Genomic DNA, 11,582 nt, shown 5'->3' with positions numbered 1-11,582 from the left:
CGTATTATTGTTTCTCTGCATCGTTGATGTCGATCAAGCTAGGTAGCGGCCACACCCGACCATTGTTGTCAATCCCCTTTAATTTGTATTGCTGAATAAGGCAATAGAAACAAATTACTTAGATCTTTCGATCGAACATCGATGCTTGGTCGATCCTTATTTTTCATGAAATCAATTAATTTACTATTGTTAATGTAGTGATATCGACCAACATAAACTTAGCGTTAATTCTGATTAATTAGTTGATAGTTCATTACTAACAAGCATCGAAGCAGCATCTACAGTCGATCCAAAGATCGAACTAATTTGTTTCTGGTGCCTAAGCAGTAGTTTTATTGTTCCCAATATCTTGTATAAATTGGTTACTGTCATTATATTAATAAAAGTCTTAAAGGGGAACTTAGAACTCATCAGGTGTCACAATTTAATAGATATAACATGTTGCAAAAATGGTCTTGTTCTGATATTTTTATTACACAATCAGTTTACCACATTACAAATACTGTAAGACTAAACAAAAATACAACTAACATAATAGCATTACATAATTCTACAGAATGGTAGTATACAAATGGAGGTACTGATCAGCTCGTATTAAGGGGACTCATAACATCGTGGATTGATACAGAATGGCGTACACACAGCTATATAAGTTGTGCTTTGCATAAATTGTGTGGATGATGCGTGCTTTTGTGAATAAACACGTGCGTAAGTTGGAACTTTATTGACTCCTGCAGTAACAAAAACCGAATAATTCCTACCTATTAAGAGCTGATCATAGTAAGGGGCCTATCACCCCAATCCGTTAGGGTGAGTGGTGATAGGCCCGTAGCCAGTACATGTACTAAGTGAAAAATAGTTGCCATATTTTCCCGATATAAACCATGTAGTATTTGTTTTATTCCACCAAACTTTGGCTGTGGGGATGAAGTTGTCATGTAGATATATGGAAATAGGTTGTGCCATTTATGATTGACCAATAAAGTGGCATGATTTGCTCATGAATATTTATGAGGTGTAATAACATAAAATAAATTCCCTATTCAGCTCTTAATGAGCCAAGGTCATAACAGCTGGGCGTAGCAAGTATTACGCCAATCACTTAGGATTTTACGCAAGCTTAAGTTGGGACTTGATTAACATAAATAGTATTAAAAACCCAATAATGTTAGCTTATGAGTAATATTACGAGTTGAACAAGTAGTTTGACATCTTGATATTAGTTTGCTACTTGAACCTTATACTATGATCAGCTTATAATAGGCGAGAATTATTCGGCTCTTGTTACTGCGCAAGTCAATAAAATCCCAACTTACGCCTGCGTAAATCAACAAAAGTGCATCAGTCACACGATACGCAAAGCGCAGTTCGCGTAGGTGCTGTGTCCAAATGTGTGTACGCCATTCTATATCAATCCATGATGTCACGAGTCCTGCCGATTACGAGCTGATCAGAGTATAGGGAACTGATTATTACAATTATTATGTAATGCTACTACAGATGTATACATTGAGACACTATCTAGGGTGTCACAAATAAATCCCATTCCCAGTACAATACAATAATAACAAAAGGAACACAATGGTACGTTGATTTTTAGGTATGTCGATTTTAAAATACCTAGGAAACAAAAAAATCTGACCTGTCGTTTGACGGGGAAAGGTCAAGAGAAGAAAGTGAACAGTTAAAATATGACATTTCACTGGCTGCTTCAACCCTAACATAACTCATGGGTTTTTGCTATCGGAAGGGAAAGAACAAATGAAAAAGGAGAGAAGGTGAACAAAGAAGTCACTTGGCACCCCGGGATTAGACCCTCTGACCCCTCACATGTCACGTACAAGATCACCGGCCCATACCCACTAGAGTTTTGCTGGCCCGGTCAGCGATTGCCTGGCTATATATACGACTTAGGCAGATTGCATCATCGCATCACATGGAATCCATGCATGCAGTTCTTTTCATAGTGAGTTTCAGTTTGGTTAGGGTTAACATTAACAAAATAGTTAATAACTGCAATAGCATGAATAGTATGAATAGTTTATTTAAAAAAACCACCAGTATAGTGCAGTTACAAGAGTCACAGATGCAATTCTATACAGGTGCAGAACCCTAATCAGCCTATATATAAAATAACCATCACAGCCAGGACCTGGCCAATTAGCATTAAGTTCCTTGTCCAGGGGAAGCTAGCTCAATTTGTTCACTGGTGGGGGCTGCAAACTTGCATCCGCCTTGCACAAGAATGTGGCGCCTTATCGGTTGAGCTATAACTGGGCTGCTTAATTGATGAAATACATTAACAATGTTAACCAATCCTTCAATGGAAATCAGTAATGTTGAATTGTCCCCTACACATGAGATCTCCCATACAACTCTAGTCTTATGAGTAACTTCACTGGAGTATTGAGATGACCATTGATGTCTTGAAGAAGCTGTGATTTGTGCTGCAGTTACCAGTTTGGAGCTGTGTTGGCCAAACGTCGCATACGCCTAGATAGTGAAAAACAATAACAGTAATTCCATGTAAGTGAAGTGTTTTCATAAGGGCAAATAAATTATCATGAAACATAATCACTCACATTTAAAAATTCACCCCTTTTGTTCAGTGCCAGTATTGGTTAATTAAGGCTTCTAAGCACACACGCCTGACATCCGTACAAATTGTCCCACTAACCCGCCTCCTGAAATGACTTTACTAGAACAAAAAATTTTAATGCTTAAATAGGCCAAAATGAGAACAATTGTGGCCTAAAACCAGGCCAAATAAATATGAACCTTACAACATATGGTCAATTTTGTCAGGGGCAACTTACCCCACCGGGTCAGTATGCATGCCTCTAATCCCTACATATCTTGCACAATGGATTAGAGACTACAGCAAATCAAAAGGTGGTTGAGAAGCATTCTACCATTTGATACAAGAAAATAAAAGCAAACCAAGAACATAGCAAGAATGCAGGCTTACCCACCCCCAAATGTGACTTTCCAAAAAGGACAAGACAGGATGTTCACCTCTGTAAACTACCGAGTCCATAACTAAGCCACAGAAGTATGTGATGGACAAGAGGACTATAGAATTTTGATAACAACAATCTTGTTATTACTTTGTCATGTCTCTGTATTTAAGGTATGCATTCATAAGTGGTCCCTGACAGAAATTGCTTTGCTTGTGGTGATTGCATAAGATCACACTTCTAATACATTTGATTTCCTTCATTGCTCTATCTTTGTGAATGCCAGTACAATACAACCATTAGATATATTTCATAGCTTCATTCAAAGTTAACTTTGTCTTCTTCACATTACGTAGGAACAGTTTGGTCACAAATTATTTTCTTTTACAGGGTTTCCACAAGTATCCACTATAATCAAAGACAGAATTAAAAAGACCATTTTGCGCCTGACATCGTCTGTTATAATCAAACTCAGGCACACTTTGTGTACGAGTGTCAGGTAATACCAATATAATTTTTTTCCTTGGCCTAATGAGAAAATGTAGTTGGTACTTGTAGTCAGCATACCTTGTATTTCTATCCTGGTCCCTGATCTTCTTCTCCATCTCAGCATCAGTTAGTGTTTCTAGAAATGGACACCACTGATCAGCTTCTCCTTGATTCCTGACGGCTATCTCTACTTGGGGCAATGGTGATTCACTGTTAAAACAATAACACAGAATTGGTTGCATAATTCAAAAATAATGCAAAATATAAAATAATAACATTCACAGAGACATTTTTGGAACTTCCATTTCTATATAAAACCATTATAATTATGCTGTGAACAGACCAAAAGCGCTACTGTTTGTTTCTTTAAATTAAGAATATCCACCTGAACTTGAACAGATTGGGACAGCAGGGGTGGAACGCTGAAACATTAGGGTTGATCTGAAAGCAACTAGTGAAACAATGGAAAGTCACAATGTCATACTTGGTCTCTTTCTTTTCAAGAAGTCTTGGTAACCGCAAATTTTGTCAAATTTGAAAGCACTTAGCCATGGTGCTCTTGTTTATCCATATACCCTTATAAAAAGAATGCTTTCGAAATAGTTGGCTTGAAAACTAGTGTAAAAAACTTAGTGAAGATTTAGCTACTAACGCACTAAGAATTAACACATGCTGACAGAAATTATAAACCACATCTATAAAAGGAATTTCGCTCTATATCTTCATGACAAAGTAAGTGTTGCACAACTGCCCCGTGCAACTAGACTCAATTAAACACACTAGATTCTAAAATCTTCAAAATAATTTATTCATAGGTGCCAGCACTCGAATTAACCCACGGCACCCATGGCATTTTGCCGTGGTGCCCATCCACACTACCGTAATGCCCTCAAAATATGTCCTTTACCCAAGGCAGTCACTTGCAGTGCCCTCTAATGAAGTTGCTGTTGGTGCCCCAGCCCTGCCCCTTCATTATAAAATCATCTATCTATGTTTTTGTGTGTTTTCTTCACTTTTGAGAAATTGCCTTGATGCCCTTCTCAAATTTTCAACAGTTGCTATGATGCCCTCTTGAAATATTACAAACTGCCGTGCTGCCTTGCCTTTTCAGTAAAAATGCAAGGCAAATTTCAACTTGCCCTAAAAAAGTTGCTGTGGCCCTTCAGATCCTTAATTCGAGGGCTGATAGGTGTGCATGCTGTACCCCAATCTTACCTAAATGCATACGTTCTCTGGTGCCAGCTGAGTTGTCCTCTAATACTGTATGCAATAGCTGTGATAAATTCCCCACCTAATCCCAGATCTGCACATAATTGGATGGCAAATTCCTCTGGGCTGTTATTGGTTGCCATATCCCACTCAAACTGATCCACCAGAGAAATGTTACCCACATGGATATTAAGCTAGAACAAATAATAAAATAAACATACAATTTTTAGTTTTGAATAGCTTTTCTTCATGTTTTGAAATACATGTACATCAAATCTTTTCCTCCTCCACAATCAACACTGTCAAAGGGTGAACGGTATATTTACGGAATACCCTCTGCACAGAGAACCAAAAGGGTTTAATGCCTTGTTGTAACTAAGATATACGTGCAAATATGTTACATTTTTGTGATTCTTAGACCCACACAAATAACTTCACATGTTTTTTAGTGAATTTGGAGACTGTTTAATTTTTGCCCCCTATATGAGCATGTAGGGGTTCCAAGGGTTCCAATACAGCTTGGCAGACAAAACGGTATCAAGAATTCAGCATACCCGCATTAACCAAAATAATTTTGGTTGCCAGCTTTTATGCGAACTTGCTGCTAGATGTTTAAAACAGGACATATTTTCAAAATAGATCCAGTCTATCAAGTTTAGCAAAAGGTCATAAACGAAGATGGTGATAAGAAATTCTCGCTTGATTAAACATAGCACTCTTACCTTGAGTATAACCCTTTGATCCGATTGTCCTTCTAGTATACTAGCATCTGTTGGATATGCCTCTATCTGTGTGCGGATGGCTTGTGAGATTGCCGGCACAAATGCCAGCGGTGGCAGGTCAAGATCCTCACACAGAATCTCAGCAAACATCTCAGGTGTGATTAGATTTTCTGTAAAAGAAACCACATGAAATATTTTATACTGATAAACTTGGAAACTTTCACATTTTGAGATATACAGGTAACTGGAACTTAAGTAACAATGTGAGAGCAACATGCCTGTTGGCATTGGTAGCAGTTGCCTGGTCAAATTGTTTAAAAAAATATATTCTTTAATAGTTTCTTGATCCTGAGAGTTCAATCGGCATACAATGACAATGACAATGCGTCAAGCGTACACACACGCTTTGGGTAGCACTGCATTTCCTGTGTGTGCACAATCGATCGCGCTATTGTGTCATTCCACTAAACTTGTGACATTACGCAGTGCACGCAGTATGTTCATACTCTCAGGATCGAGAAATTAATATTTTTCGGTATAGTTGGAGGAATCAAGAAATTAATATTTTCGGTATAGTTGGAGGAATCAAGACCCCCTCCACCTTTTTGAAAACCTGCATGTCACTACCTATCTGACAGAGCATGCCATTACTTACCATTTTTATTCCAGGTGAAGGTATCTCTTAGTTTCTGCCCTTCAATTTCCATGTCAAGACGGATTGGGACGAGAGTGTCTGAATGTGAAGCATTCTCATGGATCACAGCAGGATCATGGTCATCATAGCTGGTAAAAAAAAAGAGAGTTAAAAATGAAAACTTTTTAAACCACCAAGGTTTAAGCAAGTTGATTTACAGTTTGTGATATTTTTAAAATAAATTTCATTGCTTTTATTTGCAAGGCATATTTGTTTTTGTTTTGTTTTTGGCATATTTTGGCATATATTTGTAATGTTCCAACTTAAAGTGGAACCAGGCAGCCTAATTCACTGTGTTTACATAAAACAAAGCAGCTTTGTATTATTATCATAATTTGTGACAAAGTGTCATTTATCTGGAGCTCCCCAGTTAAACGGTTTACCACATTATTTTGGCTTAAAATTGATTTAAAAAAACAAACATTCCTGACATTTAGTAATATAATCAAAATTTTTGCATTTTTGTGAAATAGCAAATGAATATTTGCCAGCAATTGTATGTTATGTCTTTAAATGCAATATGACACCCACTGACCAGATAAGTATCAAGTCGAGCCTCACTGGTGAGGTTGCTTAATCAGGAAGCTGAGGAAAGTAACAAATTATTTTGACGTAATGACTAAGACAGGACATCATTATGTTAAGCTGGAGCCATTTTAAAAATGTCAACTTTGAACAACTCCTTTCATTTACATCCGGCACTTTTGCATTAAACTGTAACAAATCTTAATTACTTACCACATAGGGAATGTCCTCTGTCTCTTAGTCCCAATTCTTGTCCGTGAGATCTGTGTGGAACACGGTACTGCATCCAGATGATGTGAGCTATTAGGGATAGCCGGAACCCAATCACCTCTTCTCTTGGGTTTCGTCTCACGGATCACAGTGTCTGTGTTAATGGCAACAGCTTTGTACTTCTCATCATTGCCTTCCAGCATGTCTTCAACCTCCGCAGCTCGTAAGAGTGTTACATTGGTAGCTAAGCCATGTTGGCCAAATCCTGTTGGAGAAAAATGTTAAAATGGATTAACTGATGAGGCAGAATCAAAGAGTACCGACTCCAAAATGTTTGCAGGTTTCCTCATGATCTTTACCATCCTCCAATCCAAAAATAAGACCCCATCCCCCTCCCCTGAAATCAATGATCACTTGCTGCAAGTCCCACTGTCATATGGAATGGTTACTGTCCCAAATTATAATATAATAGTATTGAATCATACATACATGCACACGTCTACCAAAACGTAATTATCCCCCTTTATTATGAGATAATAATATAAATAACTTAAAACCTATGCACCAAAATTGAAATACCAATAGGAAACCCAGTTTTGTTTTGCAAATTTTGATGCCTCATTTTTCCTAATTATACTAATAGCCCAAAATTTCTTGCAATGGTGACCCTTTGAATGAAAAAGACCCCATTCAAAAGTTGCACCTAAACCCATTGAAAATGTTGCTTTTGTTGCTAGAGTGCCTGGTTGTCACTGGTCACCACAGGTGATTCTTGATCAGTCATCATGTAGAGAATGTAATGGCACACTGACTTGAGTAGATTTTTAGTGCAACTTTTGAAAATGTATCTTTTTCATTCAAAGAGTCACCATGGCTACAAACTTTGAGCTATCAATAAATGAGGTATTAAAACTTGCAGAATTAACCTGGATTTGTTTTTGTTATTTCAGTTTTAAAATTTGATGCATAGATTTTGAGTTTCATATTGTAATAGGGATAATAAAGGGGGTAATTACTTTTTGGTAGGCATTTATTAATACCCTATTTGTAATATTGTTTCATGAATTTTGAGCAAAATGTAACATCAATAAATGTGACTTACTTTCTCCCTGCTCCACAATGGCTTTGCGCTCCTCCATGGATGCCAATTTTCTCCATAGTGATGGATATTTCTTGTACAGGGATCCTCTGAACATACGCAGGTAATTACCCACCTGCAAGGAGGAAAAAGTATCAAATCGTACATCGTATATCATGGACAATTGGACATGCGAATTATATTTATTTATTTTTCTTTATTTGCAGTGTCCCTGGGCCTAGAGCTAAATGCTAGGTTTAAAATGGTTGACTTTGAAAAAAAAAATGTGTTTTCATATAAATGTCAAGTTTTTATTTGTGTTCATGTCAAAGTCTATACATGTAATTTAAAATGATTTTAAAATGAGTACAAATCCAATGTATTTTACTCGAGAACTCTAGCTTCGAATTTGCACACGATAGTTACGCATTTGATGATAGAGTGCGTTGCTGTAATTTTTCGGTCGGACACCCGCGGTGCAAGGTTTTGCACCAGAGGTTATTTATTCTGTTAATGTTGAAATTTGGATGAAAGTTATTTCGATGAGTCAACTGTATCTTTTGAGTAAGATTTGCCTATTTTGGACAGTCTAAAATTTTGCTGAAGTGTAATTTTAGCAACATTTTTGATGCGATCGCCTCATTCGCCTGTCGTGATCGGCTGTGTTTACTTCTGAACTTCCATTGCTTTACATGGTGTCATGCTTCAGCGAATCCGACTAGATTTTGAATGCAATGGTCTCTAGCCTAGAATGTGAAGCTATCGGTGAGCAAATTCTTGGCTAGATTTGTCGAGCAAAATCAAAATGTATTTTGGAAATCATATGAGTGACATGAACACAAATTATTATAAGATTATAATATAATATATTGAACTTAGACACAATCAGGACCGCGACACTCCAGCACTTGTTGGAAGACATCTAGTATGTACAGCAGACAGTACATGTACAATGTGATTTTCTCATTTATAATTAGAATTACGCCATTGCCAGAGCTTGTTTATTTGTTCATTAGAATGATTGACAGCGGTGGGCGGACTTATATTCTTTGTTTTGTGAGCGGTACCGGTACAATTAATGTGATTCTCCTATAAATTATAGGTCAAGGTAGGTCAATTCGGACCGTCTCTTCCTCAGATCTCTATGTAGGACTCTATGGTATCTTCTCATTACACGATCGTAGTAAGACTTGGCCAGCGACGACGCTTGCGAATTGCCTGTCTTCAACTGCTGTATAGCATGGTATAGGCAGTTTGCAGCGAGTGTCTTATCTTAGTTCACCACGTAAACTTGTATGGCTCAAAATTCGGACTGCTCGCCATTAAGAAGTTTACAACTTTCTGTATAAAAATTTTGAAATTTGTTTACATTTTAATGATCCCCGATTTCCGGTCGATTATTTTAGCTGTGTCATGTCACGTGCATGACGCTAGTGGGTACCAGCCAAACTTCAGAAAAAAAAAATCACGATCGCCGATAACGATGTGATATGGGACTTACATAGGATTACACAGAGATATTTCTTGCCAAAATTTGACCATTTCTAGGAAACTTGGCCATACTTTGTTTGCGTTATATGAAAAAGGACAGTCTTAAGTAAGTATATGCCTGCCACTTCCACATACTTGTGCATAATACGGAAGGTCGATTTGTGCCCATAAATGTTTAGGCCTATGTTAAACTGTATGTTATACAAATTGTACAGCTATCATTTCTACCCTATGACGAACCGACATACCTGTAAATCAACTAGCCCACAAAAACTGGTCATCGCTGGTATTTTTCATGAAGAAAAACGACACTTTTTTACGCGAACATGTCCAAAACACGCCAGCTGACGACATGTACAAGCCTCCCCACGCATGTACATAAACAAGCCGTGTTCATTGTTTAATTGTCACCTGCAGCTGTTCGCAAGAAAACTTTCTGCATTAAATTACCTGGGGTCGTTATCAGGCCTGAGACACACTGGCGCTTAGTTTGAGGACAGTCACTATGAGTTACTAATGTCGGCACATGCAGAAAATGCATGATGGGTCGCCATTTTGTGACTCGTGCAAGCTAACACAAACAAATTATTGGACTTAATAATCTTTTCAAGTTTTAATAAAACGTGCATCTACATGTATCATGATAATATTACATTTTATTATTTTAATTACATAAGCTATGTCAATTTTGTGTCCATGTTAATTTTTATATGGATTTACCTGTGTTGATTTTAAACTGTTGTGAACGTGGAGCTACGCAAATTGGCAGGCGATTACCCACCATGCAATGCGAATACTCGGAAACGATCCAGTTTAGGATGCATCGCAGTTCCTGTTGTGTAAACCAGGCGTAAACCGCCCATCCAACCTGATCGTGTGCACAGGATTTGTGCTGGAGGCTAGTTAATGCGCACAACCAATGCGCAGAAGAAGACCTTGATACTAGGTGGAGCTTACGTTTCACAAGAATGATTGACAGCTGTGAGTTAAGTGAAATTCTGTTCTGTGATTGGTACAAAAATATGGTCCTCGTATAAATGAATCTATTATCCATGGCTTCAAACTTAGGAACCGTTTCTTCCACAGAGCCCTATAGGGCTCTATGGTCTCTACTCATCATACACGCATCAGAGAAGATCTGGCTAGCGATTTACGCTTGCCAATCAGGCTAGCTATTTGTACGGCGTGGCCTCTCATCCTTTTTATTATCTCTGGTCTTGTCACGCTGGTAGATTCGCCCACCTGTGATTACTGACCTGGATCTGACAGAAGATTGTGGAATTTACGATTTTCAGCAGCAGGATTTTATGAAACTGCCAATATTTGCAAGTATTCTGAAGGATCGGTAATAATTAAAATATTTTTCATGGTGTCGGTAGTGCAAGTTGAAGTTAGTGAATTTGTGGTTTTGTTATGTGCAAGAGTGTTTTCAGGAAGCGTAAATAGGCAGGCCGTTATGCTAAGCTCTCCATGTTATATGCGAGTTCGGCGACGAACTGGACACATCACACGGTAGTGTGATGTGTCCAGCCTGGATATAAAGTAAGTAAATGTGCAACGCTTTTGATGGTTTGATGTTTTGGGAGACTGGGAGGGATCAGAACAAAAAAAATGATGGAGCCTATTCTTGACTGTGTATATTCCTTCAACCAGCTACCGTGCGGTAACAGTCTTATACGATGGAGATAGTATCAGTTTGTGAATGAGGACATCGACATCGTATTTAAGTCCGGGATTTAAGTTCCTTGTACTAGTCTTATCTCATATAAAAATCTCTGACGCAATTTTTTTAAGTCAACCATGAATGATGATCCTAACAATTGGCTCCAGTATAGGTGGAGGGATATCATAATGTATGATAATACTCAAAATCAAAAAAAAAAAATTACCGGTAAATACATGTACATGTAAATAAATCAGGATCGCACAGGTTGCCGAATTCAACAAGCTCCAAACATTGCCAAACAAAAGTAAGAGGAGAAAAATCCATGAGAATCCATTTTACGGTGATATGGTAAGTTATTTATGGAATCAATATGAAGTTTACATACCTCTGAACCGATCATATAACGATCTCCATTTTCTTCGAACACAAAAACATCTGGTTTCTTGCCAAATGTCCGCAAACATCCTCCGCTTTTGTCTCCCATTTTGCCTGCCGAATTCTGCTAATGAGGGAACTGCGCTTTCTAGAATGAGATTATGAA

At 37.8% G+C, this 11,582-nt stretch overlaps 1 protein-coding gene across 1 annotated transcript; it reads right to left on the bottom strand.

Annotated features, from left to right (window-relative positions):
- Positions 1-453: 453 nt before the first annotated feature.
- LOC140155406 (SWI/SNF-related matrix-associated actin-dependent regulator of chromatin subfamily B member 1-like) lies at positions 454-11,570 on the bottom strand. The gene is made up of 8 exons (XM_072178250.1): positions 11,427-11,570; positions 7,909-8,020; positions 6,810-7,071; positions 6,033-6,160; positions 5,378-5,547; positions 4,662-4,849; positions 3,525-3,656; positions 454-2,493 (listed from the first exon to the last, which is right to left on the bottom strand). Exons 1-8 carry the CDS (start codon positions 11,523-11,525, stop codon positions 2,454-2,456), a joined length of 1,131 nt encoding a protein of 376 aa, XP_072034351.1. The 5' UTR covers positions 11,526-11,570; the 3' UTR covers positions 454-2,453.
- Between the last annotated feature and the right edge of the window lie 12 nt (positions 11,571-11,582).

Source organism: Amphiura filiformis, chromosome 6 (genome assembly GCF_039555335.1).
Source record: "Amphiura filiformis chromosome 6, Afil_fr2py, whole genome shotgun sequence".
Lineage (NCBI taxonomy): Eukaryota > Metazoa > Echinodermata > Ophiuroidea > Amphilepidida > Amphiuridae > Amphiura > Amphiura filiformis.
Note: the sequence above shows the minus strand (reverse complement) of the source record. Positions and strands in the feature narration are given on the sequence as shown.

Excerpts from the sequence above, each read along its gene's own strand:
- LOC140155406 (XM_072178250.1), bottom strand. The coding sequence starts at position 11,525 with ATGGGAGACAAAAGCGGAGGATGTTTGCGGACATTTGGCAAGAAACCA. Across the intron at positions 8,021-11,426 it reads GTTATATGATCGGTTCAGAG|GTGGGTAATTACCTGCGTAT; the intron begins GTATGTAAACTT and ends TCCTCCTTGCAG. Across the intron at positions 6,161-6,809 it reads CAGAGGACATTCCCTATGTG|CTATGATGACCATGATCCTG; the intron begins GTAAGTAATTAA and ends TTTTTTTACCAG.